We start from the raw sequence: 19,445 nt of genomic DNA, 5'->3' as shown, positions 1-19,445 counted from the left end.
ATTAATTACGCAAACAACTATTTAATTATTTTTAAAACTGCCAGCTGATATACTTAATTAGGTATTAGCTGATCTTACATTTAGCGGTACAAAAAATTGTTATATACATACATGTACATGTATGTATGTACATACCTACCTCGGATTTTGTTATATTACGACGACAAGTGTCACAAATGCGCATTTTTCTTAAGTCCTCTGTAACTGGTAATTTCAGTGCACTTAGATCCTTTTCAATAATTTTTCGCAACGACCGTTGTTTAGTCAGCGAATGACGGTGCAATTTGTATGGATTAAAGCATCTATCCAACCGGATAGGCGAATTATTTTTGTTCGATACTTTAGGCATTGAATAATATTTCGTATAGAACGTGCAATTAAATTTCACTTATATTTTAGTCTACAATATTTTAAGCAATTTATAATGAAATCTCCAGCATATGGTACGAAGCAAATGCAATTAATAGTTTCATTAAATTATGTCAAACTTCAATGACTTATAGTAGTTTACAGGGATCATAAAATTTCAAGCGAATTCAACAAGTACATACATATATCAATTTGAATTACGTAATATAGTCCCTTCAAAAGAATATAACTCGTCATAAAAATAATTGTTTTAAAATTAGTTGTTGTAAACCTTCCATTTTGAATAATACAGATATCGTAATACACATATTGTGTTATATGTAGCAAGGTATCCGCAATAAAATTTGCGTTTTTTTAAATCTAGTCCTAAAATTGTCACGGCCATTTCTAGGTGTTTGCCGCCTTAAAGAACAAATATTTATTACTGAATGAGAGTACCCATCGGAATTCCCAATAACATTTAGATTTTTGCAAAAATACTATTTTTAATACCTTGCTAAATATATTTCATCCTAAGTTTCCGAAAACAAATTTAAAAAAATATTTAACTCTCACAAAATAAAGCATATTGTTGTACAGAAAAATATTTTAAAAATAGTTCTTTTAAAACCCCCATTTTTAACAACATGGTTTTTATAGATAATTAAACAAGGATTATGATGGTATGACTTTAAATCCCTAATTTACTGGTCTTCACTATGTAAATCAACTTCAAAAAGTTCTACTGTTTATAGCTTAGTTAGCCGTAGGACAATCATGACCACCCTATACATAGAAATGTTAAGCCCATTTCTTTAGCTTTAAAATGACGTTAAGATGAAGTCTCTACGATGAGCAGAACCCGAGATAAAACCATTTGAAGAAGTACATGAATCTCCGAAGAAAAAAAAAAATAAAAAAATTTCCTCGAATACGTGTTAGCTTATTTCGCGTATAGAACCCATAAAAAAAATTTGAAGCGAATCGAAAGTCTGACACCAAATTTGGTGTCCGAAATGAAAAAGAATACCTCATATGTATATATGTTTCCATTTTTGAATAAGTGACCCAAAATCTGTTAGAGATGGCCACTAACCTTATCGTGGAGAAAATTTTCATGCCAGGCAGGGTTATATGAAATTGGGCCGATTCGTTTATTTTTATTTTAAACGAAGAAGGGATTTTCTTCATAAAATGTTTGTTATAAATGTCTTAATTTTAAGTGTGAAGTTTTATTCGCAAACTTAGAAAATAAGAAATTGTTTCACTGTTAAGACACTTAAGATGCGTTTGTGTTTGGATATAGTGCCAACAAACAGAATAAATATTACATGTAGATATTGTGTTCCCAGATAGTCAATTCTGCCTAAATTACAAAACATCATTTTTGCCCACTCCCAAAGGTTTAAGGTAAGGAAAAAATTGATATTTTTAAGCACTATGTACACATATGTATTTTTTTAAACAAACTTTTTTGCTGAGAATTTATTTAAATTCCAAAAACCGAAGGCCAACTTGAATTAAAGGAACCAACTCTGAAGTGAATCAAAATGAAAATAAAAGAGCACAAATTTATATGTTAAGCAAAACTCTCTGGGAATCCAACGAGACATCTGCCGGTCATATGACCGGTCATAAAAATGGGAGATCTGCAGTCTTTTGGCATCATATTTTACATCAGAATTGAATGGATTTCTGAATCATCTGACCAGTTCTTTTGTGTAACTGTGATTTTGCATCCCTTGTCAACATAAGGCCTCGGTTGATGTTAAATTGAGGTCGTTGTTTTACTGCCTTAAAATTGAAGGGAAATATTTACAGCGTTTTTTGTGTGTATTGATTTCTATTTGAGTGTATTGAAAATTGATCAGTCTGAAAAGGCCTTGTAGGGAAGATAATGGGTTTGTTCGTCGAAAATCCAGCGAGAATTATCACTCAAAATATCAGATAGTAAGAAAAAATGCTCCCAAATTCTCTCTCATGTAGAGAAACTTGCAATTTTCTGTACGAACGCAAATTTGCAAGTTTTTTACCAGCTAGTGTCCATGGTTGCATTTCAAACAAAAGAAATTTGTATAGAATTTTTAAAATTCTTTCAGAGGGGCAAAAAACAGGATCTACGTGTATATATCTTGTCAGTCCGACTTTCTTCAACATACATACGTTTCAATTTCTTTGTCGGGTTTACTATATCGACTCTGGTTGAGATTGCATTCCGATTAAGAATACAGTTTTTTTGCCGAATACTTTTCAAATCATTGGAATTAACTAAATTAATTAAGTAAACAGGTATTAACTTACATTTTTATACCCGAGCGCACTTGTGCACAAGGGTATTATAACTTTGTTCACATAACGGTTGTTTGTAACAGGCAAAACGAATCAAGATAGATATTGACAAATGTATACAAAAATGATCAGAATGAAAAGAGAAATCGATTAAGCGGTGACTGTCTGTCCGTCCGTCCGGTCTGTCCGTCCGTCTGTGCACACGATAACTCGAGTAAAAATTGAGATATCTTAATGAAACTGGTACGTGAACTTCTTTTGGGTGTAGGACGGATGGTATTGAAAATGGGCGAAATCGGACAATAACCACGCCTACTTCCCATATAACGGTAATTTTCAGAAATACGAAAACTGCGATATTTTAGTAACTACTGAAGATTATTCACTCAAAATTGATATTTACAATGAGTTTTAGACGAAAAATAAGAATATTTTAAAATTTTGGCAAATGGGCGTAGCCACGCCCACTTATGGTTACATGTGTATATCTTGGTAACCGCTGCACAAATTTCTTCCAAACTTGACACAGTTGTTGGTCCTGGTACAGCATACCAAATGGCCGAAACTTTTTAAAATCGGACAATAACCACGCTCACGTTCCATATAATGGTAATTTCGAGAAATACAAAATCTTCGATAAATCAGTAAATATCAAAGCTAATTTATTCAAAATTGATGGTTGCAACAATTCTTTACCAAGAAATACGTTTATGATAAAATTTTGGAAAATGGGCGTGGCACCGCCCACTTGTGATTACATATATGTATCTCGCTAACCGTTCTAGCAATTTGTACCAAACTCGGTATGGTTATTGTGCTTGCCACATAAAAGCAAACCGTTTAAAATTGGTGAAATCGGTCTTAAATTACGGCCGCTTTTCAAATAATAATAAATTTCAGAAACGCTTGAAATTTCAATATGTCGAAATTTAAGGACGCTAATTTACTTAAAATGTATACACCCCGGCTTATCATGTAGCGGTAGCTTTCGGCAAGGTGGAAAACATATCTTTAATACTTGCGCCGGGTATTTAATGTTCGGCTCCGCCCGAACTTAGACTTTCTTACTTGTTCATTTTAAAATCGCTCCAGTTTGTAAATTTTTAAATTTAACGAACTTGTTTATTCAAATTATCGTCGTCAAAAAATCCAACCATGTGCCACAGTCATGTGTTTTTCCTAATTGCAAATTCTTGCTGGCAAAATTTTTTCCGGCTCGAATTTTTTTCTCTCCAAGAAATAGTCTTTTTACTCGTGATTTATGTAAATAAAACATGTGAAATTTAGTTGAAACATTTTAGCCGTTTTTAGCCGGTTTTATTTGCCAATTTAGCCGGTTCGTCCAAAAAGTTCTGGCAACACTGCTGCTACAGGCTACAATATTTCAAGAATGATAGAATACAAGATTGCGCCAATCGAGCTGAGAGCAACCGGCCGTGACGTCAATAAATACCAGAATGAGAGAGCAAGACGAACTCGACAAGAAAAAGAGGAAGCATCGGACAAAAGGCAGTATTGCCAAGTTTTGAATTTGAAAAAGCACCAAATTTTTATTGGAGTATTTTATAGACTTTATATGCATACATAATTTTATTGTAAGGATGCCGATTCAAATTAATAAAAATGAATGTTTCTTGCATGACGGTTGATTTATTCTGGCATAATTGAAGGTGCTGCCACATATTTTGTTGTCGCTTATGATTGTCACTGTGCCATGATTTTGTTTAAATTTTTGTAAAGTTGCTTACCACACTTACAATTGCTATAAATTTTGCTTCCATTTTTTTTTTAAGATTTTCTAATTTGGTGTCTTCAAACTAAAAACAAAAGCACCAAAAACGCGCCAAGCACCAAACCCACTAAATTGGTGCGAAAAGCATGAAGTTGGCAACAGGGAATGTAAACAAAAGTATTTTATGACGTCAGCGATTAGGTGGATGCTGTCAAATCGACGAAGAGAGGGTTAGCGGTCCGCGAATGGCGCGACCTTTCTTTTCTGGATCGTGACAATATTCAGTTTCCGCATGCTCCAGTGTCAAAGATTTTCAACAGAAATCTAGACCAATGACTGTGTGGTAAAAACTTAAACATATAAAAGCTTTTTTCTTAATAAAAATCGTTTTATTATTTTCCCTATAATATCCCGTGGCATTGAACTATCTGAAGAGGAGCCCAGAAATATAACAGGAATGAATTTTTGTGGCGTAAGTATTAGTTAGTTAACTGCTAAAGTAATCGGAGAGCAGAATATAATAAGAAAATCCCGACGACTACAGAAATAATAAGCTTGGTGGCCCTATACAACCCCAAAAGAGTGGTGCAAATGACATATCTAAAGGTTAGCTACTAGGAACAGCATGATTTACCGTAAAAATTTAAATTTATTTGAATATCTCTGTCACAAGTAAAAGTTCAAAACAAATTATAAACACAGGTTTGGGACTTAGGGTGAAGAAATATATCGCTAAACCACAGCCCACTCTATGGTACGAAAATGCGTTTTTAGCATTTTACAAAGATTACAAATTTTGTAGGAAGAATTGAAAAACCCTATTTTCAATGATGAAAGAAACTCCAATATAGTTGATCCAGATGCCTACCACAACTTTGACCACGCTGTCTTTGGCGAAAAGGATCGTTGGTTTAAAGTAAAAAGCATACAGCTTTGGAAAACAAAAAAAAATCGTTTCACTATGGGAAAAATGAATATCAAGAATGAGAAAAGTTCTTTGCGCATTAAGTTGGCAAATTTTTCGCTCATTTCGACCGAAGATATTGGAGATTCCAGCGGTAAAATGTTGCCATTCACACCGTGCGAACAACAAAATCGTTATTCAAGGAACAAAATACCTTCTTTTAGAGGAACTAGGTTCAAATATGGGCTTTAATACCAATGGGGATTTGTAAGATCTACTTCCCAACAAGATTTTTACTTATTCAAAACACAATGATATTGTGTTTAAACTTAAATAAACCAAACTTCACAAATAGACGGAAATAATATAAATTTTACTAAAAAAACTCCGTAAAATACATACATATATGCCGAAAACCTTAAAACAAATAAAATTGTGCAATAGAAATGAAATCCCATACCAACAAATAAAATTACCTTTAAAACATTTTTTAAAATTGTCGGTGACCTAACACTTGTTTCTTTGCACATTTAAATATTTTCTACGAAACTTTCAACATAATGGTACAATGAAATTATCTTGTTATAAACTAGTGCATATCGTCACTAGACACGAATAAGGGCGCGCTAGTGTTTCGAAGGCCAAAAAAGACACATACAAAAAATTTTACGAAAAAAGGCGCTTAAGAAAAACTTCGGCGAAGAAAGACGTGTAACTTAGTTGACGACGAAGAAAGACGCGTAATCATAGATTTATACTTGGCCAAGTACTAGGGTTCCCAGACGTACTGCTTTTGGGAGTAAATGTACTCCTTTTGATTGCAATGTACTCACTTGTACACCCAAAAAAAAATATCTGGAAATGTACTCCTTTCCCAGTTTTGTACATCTTTTGTATTCCCTTTTCCAGCTACTAATATTTTATCATGTGCAGGGTGTAAATAAATAACTGTTGCACAGGTTTTTTTTTTAATAAAAGTGGTATTTCTATATTTTGCGAAAAAAACTACTCTATTGTTAATTATCCACAAATTTTATTTAAATTTTATTGATTCGTTTTTAAATTTTAACCTTCTTTTGAGTTTACCAGCGGTAAACACTTTGAGAGAAAAGCGCAAGCTGAACGCAAGCCTTCGTCGGTTACGTTATTACATATCTTCTGTAACGATAGGCTAATTTCCCCCATTTGGCTCCTTTATACTCCGTCTTTTGTTCAACATAAGGCCTCATACTCTGCAAACGAAAAGACTCGGAACTGGTAACTAGGAGGCCATTCATTCGACCAACCCTATACAGTTTTTTCTTTTTTTATAAATACAAAGTCAAAGAAAAAATACACCTTAAAAAACGTGTACTTATCTTCCAAAGCTGGCAGATGCAAATAAGGATGAAAATTTTAAAACTAATTAATAAAATTAAAGTAAAATATTTACAAAGTTAACAAAAAAATGATTGTTTCGCAAAATCTATAAATAACCCTTTTATTTTTCAAAAAACCTGTGCGAAAGTTATTATTCTACGCCCTATACTTTGCCATTCATGTCGTGGCAAACACCACTTAGTAAGCAAAGTTAAGTGTGATAGTGAAAAGTTGTAAGCATGGTCGTAGCCAGGTCGGTGCAGGGCGCTCGGGTATAAAAATCAGAAAAATATTAAATCAATTTTAAGGCTTAAATTAAAAAAGTGGCCACACATTCAGGAAGAGCCTGGAATTCTTTTGTAGAATTTAGTTATTTATTTTTAACATTTATTGTTGCTTTGAAGAAGTTTTCTATGATATCTTTATTTGTTTGTACCTAATTAATGGTAATTTGTAACAAACGCCTACCAAATCAGGTTCCAAACTACCAAATCTTTGTTCTTATTTCTTCTTCTTTGTTGTTATTAAAGCGAGATTTCTTGGATGTACAGGGTTTTTAGCTACACGAATTGGCAGTATAATATTGTTTACAGTGCTGGTTAACCATTCATGCTTCGGGCTTTTAAACAAAAGAATTAACGTATTGCGTAAAAAACCTTTTGTAAAAATGTGATTACCTTTGAGGTTAATTCAATTCATATCAAACATTTTTAATGTTTAAAAAAACAAAATCAGACATTTTATGCATTTCAATAAAACAAAATTCCAAATCTTGTTTCAATTTGCATACACTCACCCTTTTTCTACCAATAAACTCACACTTTGAAAATTGCCTATCACCAATTTTTCTTTCAAGACGATAGGCAATTTTTCGTTCAATTTCAACAGATGATAGATCATAGCTTTGGGAAGGGAGTTTTTATTTCTAGAAAATTATGTGCTTAGTAAAATTTAGGAAAAACAAAAAAAAAATTATTCGTGTGAGCAAAGTGAAGGCAATGTTTTCAACATGTAAACGCAAAGAGAACAAATTTTAATGCCAAGTTCGATTGAATTTTCAAAACATTTTTGCCTACCAAAAGCTTCATCAAACCAACCAAACTACCAAAGGAGAGTGAAGCTACCAATTTTGGTCCAATTGGACCAAAACGGCAACGCTGGTCGAGAGTTTCACTGAAATAAAAATCTCCTCTCTCAATTAAGTTTACACGGTAGAGCAACTCTAGGAGATATTCACTCTAGCTAGAGACCAAATAGAGAAATCTCAACTTTTATCTATCACGTACTCTACAAGCTGTGTACACGGTAGACAATAGTTACCTCTCGCCTAGAGTTAGTTTTCTATCTCGAATTGTTGTCAACGCTTGTTGTATGTATGTATATATGTATTTACTACCCAATGCCCGCTTGCTTCCCGGTGCCTAAGATCTTTTGCGTTGGCCAATACAAAAATAGCGTTTGAAAGCAAAATCGGTCTGTAAAGTAAACATTTCTAGTTTAAATTGAAACGAATAAAGAGCAGAATCCTCCTCACACATAGGCCAAGAATAGTGGCGCTGTGATAGCACATGGAATACTAATCCCTTTCGATGTCATGAGTTTTACAGTTGGTCTTATTTGTACCTGTGAGATCTCTGCCAAGCGTACGTAATATTCTTCTATGATCTAGCAACTTCAACATTGGTCCCTAAACCATGTAAGCCAATAAAAGTCCTTATAAGGAAACTAAAGAGCACATATGAACGTTTTCAGTTATAGGAGGGTCAAGAATACTCGCCCCCCCCCCCCCCCCCCCCCCCCCACAGGATGAAAAGTTTTCCCGTACATTGACTAAATGAGTCGTGTGATCTCTTAAATATCGTTTCAATGAAGCCATTGATATACCTACCGGGTTCCTTTTTTTACGGATGTGGTCGAATCTTTCCTTATCAATTTGCCGAGCAATTTCGTCAATCGGAGATAGGTGCAAGATCGCATTTAGAGTGTATGAGGGCGTCAGGCAAATGTGCGCTTGCACAATGTTGTGGTCATATGAAAGGTAAATTCATCTATGTATGATGAATATAGGGCCAAAGCAGACCAAACCCCGTGCGGGTTTCTATATATTTCAGCGGCAGCGCAATCCATTAGGTCCCTTTTCTGCAAAACCACTGCTTGTCATGAAGTAAATACGCATTATGATTTTGAATCAGATTTTATAAAATATAACGGGTTCATTTTTTGGAAACGAATTATTCATCATACAGGTAGCTCACTTTACGAATTCGAACGAAATCGATTAATAAATAAGACTTTTATAAGTAACTCTGCTCCAGCGCCACCAGCGTGTTTTCTAGTAGGCTATAATAGGACTGTTCGATAAAAGGGTTTTCTTACCGACTTGCGTAAATTGCAAGATTACTAAATCGTGGGCACGACAAACGAGTGAAAAATAATCTAGACAAAACTAACGAAAAGACACGTCTGTTTGCGAAGCTGCTCTAATTTTAACTCGTTCTCTTTTTATTTTCCATTTAATGTGTACATAGATTCGGAGTTCGAGTTCCAATACAGTTGCAAGTCTTTCCAGCCTCCATGGCCGTAGTACAATTCAAGTAAGCTTTACAATTTCATAGAAATATTAGGGTAGCTTTGAGTTAACGATTAAACTTGGATTCATATTAAAGCGTTTGACTTATAAACTAAAAGTAGAACTACGGTGATCCAACATCCCGCCCTCCTTGAAAGTGTCACTTTCAAGCAGGCAACAGTGCGATTTTGTGAATAGGGCGTCGGATAGTTCCTTTTGTTGTTTTTATGTCAACGACGCGAATTAGCCCATCCTTTCCTGGAATGCAATTCGAAATCCTGCCCATAACCCATTTTTGTGGCGGAACGTGGTCTTCGTGTATTATAACGAGCGATCCACTTGCGATATTCGTCTTGCCCTTGGTCCACTTGGTGCGACACTGCAATTCATTTAAATAGTCATGTGACCAGCGCTGCCAAAAGTGTTGCTTCACGGCTGTGATTCGATGCCAATGGTTTAGGTGATCGATCTGCTTGTACGATTCTGAGTGCCTTTAGCGAACACCCAATCAGCAGGTGCCCCGGAGTCAACGCTTCGCAGTCACTTGGATCTGTGGATAGTGGGGCAATGGGCCGAGAATTCAAAATGGCCTCGATTTCAATTAATGCCGTTGACATCTCCTCAAACGTTAAGCGAGCACCAGAAAGTGTTCGTTCTAAGTGACCTTTGGCTGCCTTCACCGCAGCCTCCCATAGGCCGCCGAAGTGTGGTGCTCTGGGGGGTATAAAACGAAAGTTAACAAATTCTTGTGAACAAAAACTTACTATTTCGGTTTGCGTTTTTGAATCAAATAAGAAGTCTTTAAGGGCAGCTAATTTGGACTTCGCTCCCACAAAATTTGTAGCGTTGTCGCAAAAGATGTCGCTGGGCAAGCCCCTGCGACCGATGAAACGCTTTAGAGCAGCGACGAATGCTTCGGTCGAAAGATCCGAAAAAGCTTCGATGTGTACGGCTTTGCTTGATAAGCATATAAAAATGGCGACATAGGTCTTGTAAGGTACCTTTCCTCTGATCCGAAGGTATGTATTAATTGGGCCGCAATAATCAACTGCAACTCGTGAAAAAGGTCTGCTCGGAGTTAGTCGCTCAACAGGCAAATTACCCATCATTTGCCCAAGAAGCCGTGGACGGTAGCGTACACAGTGGATGCAACCATTGACAATGCGGCGAGCGAGATTTCTTGCATTGATTATCCAAAATCGGCGACGGATAAGAGCAATAAGCGTTTTCGGACCAGCGTGGTAGTTTGTGCGATATAAATGACGAACATAATTTTCGACGAACTGACTCTTCGAAGGCAGAAACACAGGATGTTTTTGTTCTTCTACGAGGTCAGCATTTTTCAAGCGTCCGCCAACCTTCAGTAGCATGAACCCTTCAGTAGAAGAGATAAATGGGTTCAAATACTTCAAAGGTCCTCGAGGCTCGCGATTCGTCTTGACACGATCAATCTCGGCGCTAAAATAATGGCGTTGGATTAAACACACGATGCACCAGAGAGCATGCTGAAGCTCCTGTGGAGTTAACGAGGCCGACTCGAAGGGTCTGTTGAGTTTGGTGTTGATTTTGTAATAAAATCGAAAGATCCAAGATACCACTCGAAGTGAATAAATGTGCGATCTAAATTTTTCGATGACATCAAGCATGTTTGAATGGGCGACAATGCAGAATGCAGATTTGCGTTTTTCCCTTTCAACTTCTGCCATATCCAACTGGTTATGCACTGGTTTGCATGGCCACTGGTCCTCTGGCAACAACAAAAATGATGGCCCCGTGTACCAGATTGAGTCGTGAAGTTCCTGGACTGTGCATCCCCTAGTCACGATATCTGCAGGGTTATCTTGTGTAGGTACGTATCTCCAAGTACAGCCTTTGGTGAGTTCTTGAATTTCCGCTGCCCTGTTGCCAACAAACGTCGAGAGTGTAGCTGAATGCGAACGTAACCAATGCAGCACAATTGACGAATCGCACCAAAAAAATGTATGTCCGTAGTACTTGCTCATGGAAGATTGTATTTGTTGAAATACCTTTGCGAGTAGGTGAGCACCACACAGTTCCAACTGCGGCAACGATCGCTTTTTTATCGATGTGACCCGCGACTTGGCTGTCAACAATCTCACAGTTGTGCGATTGGCATGATCCGTAGAACGAAGGTACAAGCAACAACCATATGCGCGGTTGGACGAATCGCAAAATCCATGTATTTGTACTGAAGCCCTGGGTTGTGTGACGCAATATCTTGGCACGCTAATCGATGGCAACGAAACAAAATCGGTGATGAGATTGTGCCATGCCGTATGTAGGTTTTGTGGCACCGATTCATCCCAATTCAATTTTAATAGCCACAACTCTTGCAACATTATTTTGGCCTTGATTGTGAGTGGAGACAAAAGACCGAGCGGGTCGAATAACGACGAAGCGAGAGATAAAATTGTTCTTTTTGTCACCTTACCATTAAACGGCTTCTTGGGCTTAAACGAAAACTGGAACATGTCTTGTGTTTGGTTCCATGTTAGTCCTAGTGTGCTAGTTGTGTTTGAATTGTCGAAACTCATGTACTTTTCCTCCTCATTGTTCGTAAGGCTTTGGTAATTCGAGTGCCACTTCGCTAAGTCAAAGCCACCCTTGCTAAGAATTTCGGTTACCTCCCTTTTGATTTGCGAGAGTTCACGAAATGAGTCTGCACCACTGAGCAAATCATCGACGTAGAAAGAAGAGTTGATAATTTGTGCACCAAGAGGATACTGAGTTCCGTACTGGTCGGCTAAGTACTTGAGCGTACGCACTTCCAAAAATGGTGCAGCAGACGTGCCATAGGTAACGGTGTTTAGTTGGAAAGAGCGCAGTTCCTCCATCGGTGAAGACCTCCACAAAATTAACTGGAAGCGGCGATGAGCTGGCTGCACTAGCACTTGCCTGTACATTTTTACTACATCAGCAGTCAGTGCATAGCGATGTAGACGAAAGCGAAGTAGCAAAATGAAAAGATCATTTTGGATGGTAGCTCCCACTTGAAGTATGTCGTTTAGCGATTTTTGGGTAGATGTGCGACACGACGCGTCGAAGACAACACGTAGCTTTGTTGTGGTACTGGTGGGCCGAAGTACGCAGTGGTGAGGCATGTAGAAATGTGGGCTTGACAAGTCAACGTTTTCAAGTTTCGTCATGTGGCCCAATGCCTCATATTCTTGCATAAAATCTACATATTGTGACTTAACTTCCGGTTGCGATTGAAGGCGACGTTCGAGCGAAATTAATCGTCTAAGCGCAGTACCATACGATGTACCCAGAACAGCGACATCGTTCTTAAAGGGCAATTGCACTATGACTCGACCCGTAGCATCACGATCCACGGTCTTCACAAAAAATGCTTCACAAGCAGCCTGTTCATCGGTGAGTGGCGATGCATTGATAGTCGTATTGTCGATTTGCCACAATCGCTCCAATTGCTGCTGTATTATTTCCTCACAAGATAACAAACACGGTGCTACGTTGATAGATGCTGGACCATTGGTAAGCGAAGTATCCGATACGCTGCATGAAGTAGCTAGCGACGACGTGAGTGAGGGTGAAATGGATGCTGCGATAACTGTTGGTGAATTGTATTTGCCAGCAACGATCCACCCCAACAAAGTCTTCTGCAAGATTGGCAGTGATTCCTTTAACTTAATTTGCCCGATGGATAGGACGTTGAAGAAGCAATCAGTTCCTAATAGCAAATCAACTCCCTGCGATTTGTGAAAATGTTCGTCGGCCAGATTTATATTCGCTGGCAAGTTCCAGGATGAAACGTCTATGTCAGGCACTGGTTGATGTGAAATGTGTGGCGTTACGAAAAACTCAAGTGGCAACTCAAAATCTGAATGACGTGATTTGATGGTAGCTATAGCCTTATGCCTTATGGTTGTTGGTGAATTGCCGATGCTTAAAATTTCCACGCGTTGCTTCTTCCTTTGCAGGCGTAGACGTTGCGAAAAACTGTCAGTTATAAAATTTACTTGTGAGCACGAATCAAGTAATGCTCTACCAAGTTGGTAATTGCCTGCAGCATCTCGCACTAATACGATTGCGGTTGCAAGAATTACTTGCTCGAAGGACGAATTACCCAAATGAGTATGTACAATCGCACTAGCGTCGCGCGATGTCGTTGAACTCACTTCAGATTTTCTACATAGCGACGAATGATGGCGAGCTGAACATGATTTGCATTTGAAAGTCGACGGGCATTTTGAAAGGAAATGCCCTGGAGCAAGGCAGTTGTTGCACAATCCAAGTTTCTTTACATTTTCGAAGCGCGAGCCAACATCTAGCGATTTATAACGAGAGCAATCTTTGATGACGTGTTCGTTGCTGGAACATAGAACACAATTACGCTGGGAACTTGTGATAGAAAAGGCGTGGCGATGCTGTTGATTTGCCTTTCGCGATGATTTGGATTGCTCAAACTTCTGTGACGACGAGTGTGATGTATCTTGATTGCCGCTGGAATCTATGGACTCAAAATATTGGCAGCGCCTTTCGAGTAGTTTGGCACAATCTTTCCATGTCGGCAAGCTCGTAAAATCGAGCGACTCCTTCCATTTTCGTTGAGTGTCTTCATCTGCCTTTCCAATCACAAGATGTATCAGCATTGCGTTGGCTATGTCGCGGTCTGAACCCAAGGAAGAAAGTGCGCTGTACAGCGCCGATGCTGTGTCTACAAGATGTCTTAACTGGCTACCTTGTTTAGCTGCTGCCGGAAGCTCAAAGAGTGACGTGATGTTTTCCATGAATATCAAAGTGGGGTGGTCATAGCGCGACTTCAGTCGTTCGAGCGCCTTAGGATAATTCTCGTTGCTAACTTGAAACGCCTTGACGGTGTCGAGTGCTGGACCCTGAAAACAGTTCAACAAATGATTAAATTTTTCTACGTTAGATAAAACCATTTCCCGATCTATCATTTGCTTGAAGGAAGTAATGAAGTTGTTGTATTCTGAATATTTGCCACTGAATGAGGGCAGTTTAAGAGCTGGCAATTTGTGCGGATGCGGCTGTGAAACTGACAGTGTTGACTGTAAAGTTGAAGTGTTTACTTCTTCACCCAATTGTGATTCAATTTCAAGCTTAATTCCTATATACAATTCTTCCAGATCGCCACGAGAATTGTCATCAGGGTCCAGCGCTTCAATTTGTGTTTGATATGACAGAATCTGCTTAAAATATGATTCGGCTATTCCAAATCGACACTTTAGTTCCGCAGAAGATAATGTTCGACCATCGCCACGACCATTTGCATCGATTACACTTTTAATGCGGCTGATATTTCGCTTTGTATTTGCACGATGCTGCTGTAATTCCGTCAAGTTCATTTTGACAGCGTTTAACGTAACAGCTGTCAACAAACGAAGATGACAGCTGGGTGTGAGGGTGCAAATATGTAAGCAAATTAAGTTCAAACGGTGGAAGTCTTTGCTAAGCGTTGTGCTAAATTTTATTGAGATATGTAGTTATGCCAACTTAACGAAGAGCGATGGCTTGAGTGATGCCTTCGACCATACGAAGTAGTTAAAGATGACTCGAAGTGTAGGTGTAGACAATTACGCCGCTGTTGGCAAAAAGTGCCCTTGACGACTACGCAAGGTGAAAGATGACGTCGGCAGCAACAAGAGAATCGACTATAGCAGCGACGTTAGCAGCAAGACAGAACGTACGTATTGCGCGACAAGATGAATCCGGGGAATTGCGAATCGACGAATTTAATGCGAATTTAATTTTATCTATTTATTTTATCGAGCCCCACGTTGGGCGCCAAAATGTTCGATAAAAGGGTTTTCTTACCGACTTGCGTAAATTGCAAGATTACTAAATCGTGGGCACGACAAACGAGTGAAAAATAATCTAGACAAAACTAACGAAAAGACACGTCTGTTTGCGAAGCTGCTCTAATTTTAACTCGTTCTCTTTTTATTTTCCATTTAATGTGTACATAGATTCGGAGTTCGAGTTCCAATACAGTTGCAAGTCTTTCCAGCCTCCATGGGCGTAGTACAATTCAAGTAAGCTTTACAATTTCATAGAAATATTAGGGTAGCTTTGAGTTAACGATTAAACTTGGATTCATATTAAAGCGTTTGACTTATAAACTAAAAGTAGAACTGCGGTGATCCAACAAGGACCATATATGCAAGGTATAACCTCCGACAATTTGACTGGTTTTTGAGCTTAGTCCGAACAACGATAAGGGCTATCATTTTATGTATGCATGTACATATAAGTATGTTTCGAATAAAACAAAAAACACGATGAAAGTAATAAACGTTTCGAATTTGCATTAACAAAATCGGTTCATAAATAGGACTTTTATCGGGTTCGTTTTTCTCAAATGCTTTTTTCATCATGCAGGTAGCTTATACTTTGAATTTGAACGAAATCGGTTCATAAATATGGCTTTTATAAATAACTCGACTCCCGCGCCACCTAGCAGATCTATTTTTGGTAAACGTATTTTTCATCATGCTGGTAACTTACTTTTTGAACTGAAAAGAAATCGGTAAATAAATAAGATTTTTATAAATAACTCGACTCCGGCCCCACCTAGCGGGTCTATATTTCGCATATCGCTAGCTTAGAGTGAAAAGTTGCTAAGTCCACTTTTTATGAAAACTCATATTTTGATATAGGAGGCTAGAGAAATTGAATACGCATCGTTTCGAAAATTATAAAGGTACTTGTTTTATTTTTTCCTCTTCATAAGCAATAAACGGAAAATTTGCTAAGTCCAAAAGAAGCACCGCAAATCCGATAAGGCCAAAATAATACGACATCTTTTAATAAATATCGAAACCTTCTGATTCCTATGGAGTTTTTCTTTGCTTTAAACGCGCAAAATGTTTGATTCAAAGACTTGCGAAATAGTTAAAGAAAATGGCTATAGGAACATTTTTTCCTCTCCTGTAAAATTTTATAAATGGGACTTAGCAACTTTTCTTTCCAAGCTAGCGATATGTATTTCTCATAGTGAAGGTAGTACACAGTTTAATTTTCAGTGAAATCGGTTCATAAATACGACTTTTATAAATAACTCGACCCCAGCGTCACCTAGCAAGTTTTCTGGTAGCCTGTAATAGGACCATATATGCAAGGTATGACCTCTGAAAATTTGACTGAAATCTATGCAGTAGTTTTTGAGTTAACTCCGAAGAACGAAAACGGCTATTATTTTATATATATTGATACCAAAGCCACGATGTAGAAAATATAGTTGGCACCATCAGCGGAGCGCTAACCCTTCGTCGATTTGACAGCATTCACCTATTTTCTGACGTCATAAAATACATTTTCGCAATATGAACACGAACTAAATTTTCAAATTGTACTTATTTGCCGAATAAAATTTTACCTAAAAGTAGACAAATGTACCTAAAAATTAAACATGGCAACCTCTCTCTTCGGTACTATGTGTACTTTTGTACTCGCATCAAACAACCTTTAATATTTAAAATTCTCATGAAAGGAGTTTCCCCGAGCAGTTCCAGCCAAACTACTATATATATGTATTAGGCCGGGTCGATTTGTGGGGAGGCAAAAAAATCGCCCATTGCTCTGTGAAAATCAAATTCTAGGGATCAAAATAAGAAACTTTGCCGAAGGAACCATACCTCTAAAACGAATTCTGATGTCCCCCAATTTGGGTCGAACTTTTGGGTAAGGGCAAATTTTGAAAAATCCCACTTTGACCCATTTAGAGTGCTCCAATCGAGTCCAAATGTATCACCCCCACTAACTTTGGAGGCCCGACCCACCGATGCCAGTGGCACACCCCCGTGGGGGTTCACCATACAAACATTTCAAAAAATCGCCGGTTTTGCACTTTACATGAAAAAATCAGCGAAATGCCTATGTTTTTTCTTTTTGGAGTTTATTTTTCTCTTTAGAAATTTATTTAGTCAGAACATATGTAAATGAAACAAGTAAGAAAGTCTAAGTTCGGGCGGAGCCGAACATTAAATACCCGGCGCAAGTATTAAAGATATGTTTTCCACCTTGCCGAAAGCTACCGCTACATGATAAGCCGGGGTGTATACATTTTAAGTAAATTAGCGTCCTTAAATTTCGACATATTGAAATTTCAAGCATTTCTGAAATTTATTGTTATTTGAAAAGCGGCCGTAATTTAAGACCGACTTCAACAATTTTCAACGGTTTGCTTTTATGTGGCAAGCACAATAACCATACCGAGTTTGGTACAAATTGCTAGAACGGTTAGCGAGATACATATATGTAATCACAAGTGGGCGGTGCCACGCCCATTTTCCAAAATTTTATCATAAACGTATTTCTTGGTAAAGAATTGTTGCAACCATCAATTTTGAATAAATTAGCTTTGATATTTACTGATTTATCGAAGATTTTGTATTTCTCGAAATTACCGTTATATGGAATATGGGCGTGGTTATTGTCCGATTTTAAAAAGTTTCGGCCATTTGGTATGCTGTACCAGGACCAATAACTGTGCCAAGTTTGGAAGAAATTTGTGCAGCGGTTACCAAGATATACACATGTAACCATAAGTGGGCGTGGCTACGCCCATTTGCCAAAATTTTAAAATATTGTTATTTTTCGTCTAAAACTCATTCTAAATATCAATTCTGAGTGAATAATCTTCAGTAGTTACTAAAATATCGTTTTCGTATTTACCGTTATATGGGAGGTAGGCGTGGTTATTGTCCGATTTCGCCCATTTTCAATACCATCCGTCCTACACCCAAAAGAAGTTCACGTACCAGTTTCATTAAGATATCTCAATTTTTACTCGAGTTATCGTGTGCACAGACGGACGGACAGACAGTCACCGCTTAATCGATTTCTCTTTTCATTCTGATCATTTTTGTATACATTTGTCTATATCTATCTCGATTCGTTTTGCCTGTTACAAACAACCGTTAGTGAACAAAGTTATAATACCCTTGTGCACAAGTGCGCTCGGGTATAAAAATGAATTTAACTTAGTAATACAAAAGAAATTAAAAAAAATTGTAGAAATTAGCGTTTTTACAACCCTTTTAAAACCAAGGCATCACTGTGATGCATTTGCATGTCGTAAACATAGTTGTGTGGGTTTTTTATTCAACCGTTTTAAAAAATGAAGGTATCACTGTGACACAATTGCAAATCGGAAAATTGCTTGTGTGCGTTTTTTAAGACACATCTGCATGTCGTAAACTTACTTGTGTAGTTTTTTTACAACCCTTTTTGTGGGTATTTTAAGGCACCTTCTTAAGAAATGCGCGTTTTTTGCAACCATTTTAACAATTAAGGTATCACTGGAATGCACCGCAACCCTTTTAAACAATGAAGTTATCACTGTGACACAATTGCAGATCGTAAAATTGCTTGTGTTGTTTTTTTTAAGCCACCACAAGACACAGCAGGTAGAATTGAAATTACCATTTCATTCTTATTACCTCGTCTCGTAGACCATATATAACGCAACAGTTTTTGTGAATGCATTAAGTCGTTGTGAAGAACTCAAAGTGTGAAGTGCTAATTTCAGATAAAAAAATATTTCAAAAAAAATAATAAGTGAAGTGACCATTCCAAATCAAAAAGTTTACAATGAATCCACCATCCTCTACACCGCAAGATGAAGCAACTACATCAACAACTATCGAAAACCCAATGAGTCATATACCCAAGCATGATGTTACTGTTTTTGGTGTGTCTACTGATTTAACTGATCTTAATTTACCAACCCATCTGGATATCTTGAGATATTATTTTTACTTAAGCGAACGTGCTAAAACAGAACAAAAAAAGTTTTCCCATAAATCATTCACTATTCAAGTACAAGATAAGTTGATTGGAATTTGGGAAAAACTTGGTATGGAAATAATGCTGAAAAAAAATGTATTTAATAAATTAAATAAATTGCTTGACAAGTATCAAGAGCAAATCAAGAGAAGAAACAACACGCAACAATTTACAGAGTATGTAAAATCTCTGGAAACAATATTTTACATTGGATCATGTAAATGCGATTTGAAGGCAGCTCCATGTGCATGCGGCTGGGTTCCCGAACGCCTCAAAGAGTTCATGCACGATCAACATAATCAGAGAAGACTAACAATGGATGCATTTGTGATGGAAACTGAAGAGCAAGGAGCAACGTCTATGTCATCAATGCCAACATACCAAGATCCCGATGATTCAACATACGCACCGCCACCGGTTCGAGAAGATATGGATAGAAGCACAAGTTCACAATA

The 19,445-nt window shown here is 37.5% G+C and overlaps 1 protein-coding gene across 1 annotated transcript; it reads right to left on the bottom strand.

The window, feature by feature from the left end:
- Positions 1–9,599: 9,599 nt before the first annotated feature.
- Positions 9,600–14,549, bottom strand: LOC118736261. Its single transcript, XM_036466355.1, has 2 exons — positions 11,654–14,549; positions 9,600–9,913 (listed from the first exon to the last, which is right to left on the bottom strand). Exons 1-2 carry the CDS (start codon positions 14,547–14,549, stop codon positions 9,600–9,602), a joined length of 3,210 nt encoding a protein of 1,069 aa, XP_036322248.1.
- Positions 14,550–19,445: the final 4,896 nt, after the last annotated feature.

This window comes from Rhagoletis pomonella, unplaced genomic scaffold (genome assembly GCF_013731165.1).
Source record: "Rhagoletis pomonella isolate Grant_MI unplaced genomic scaffold, Rhpom_1.0 Rhpom_scaffold_00003, whole genome shotgun sequence".
NCBI lineage: Eukaryota > Metazoa > Arthropoda > Insecta > Diptera > Tephritidae > Rhagoletis > Rhagoletis pomonella.
This window is presented reverse-complemented; position numbering and strand designations above follow the sequence as displayed.

Coding starts and splice junctions, on each gene's coding strand:
- LOC118736261 (XM_036466355.1), bottom strand. CDS start 14,549: ATGAACTTGACGGAATTACAGCAGCATCGTGCAAATACAAAGCGAAAT. Junction 9,914..11,653: donor GCCCAAGAAGCCGTTTAATG/GTAAGGTGACAA, acceptor TACCCCCCAGAG/CACCACACTTCGGCGGCCTA.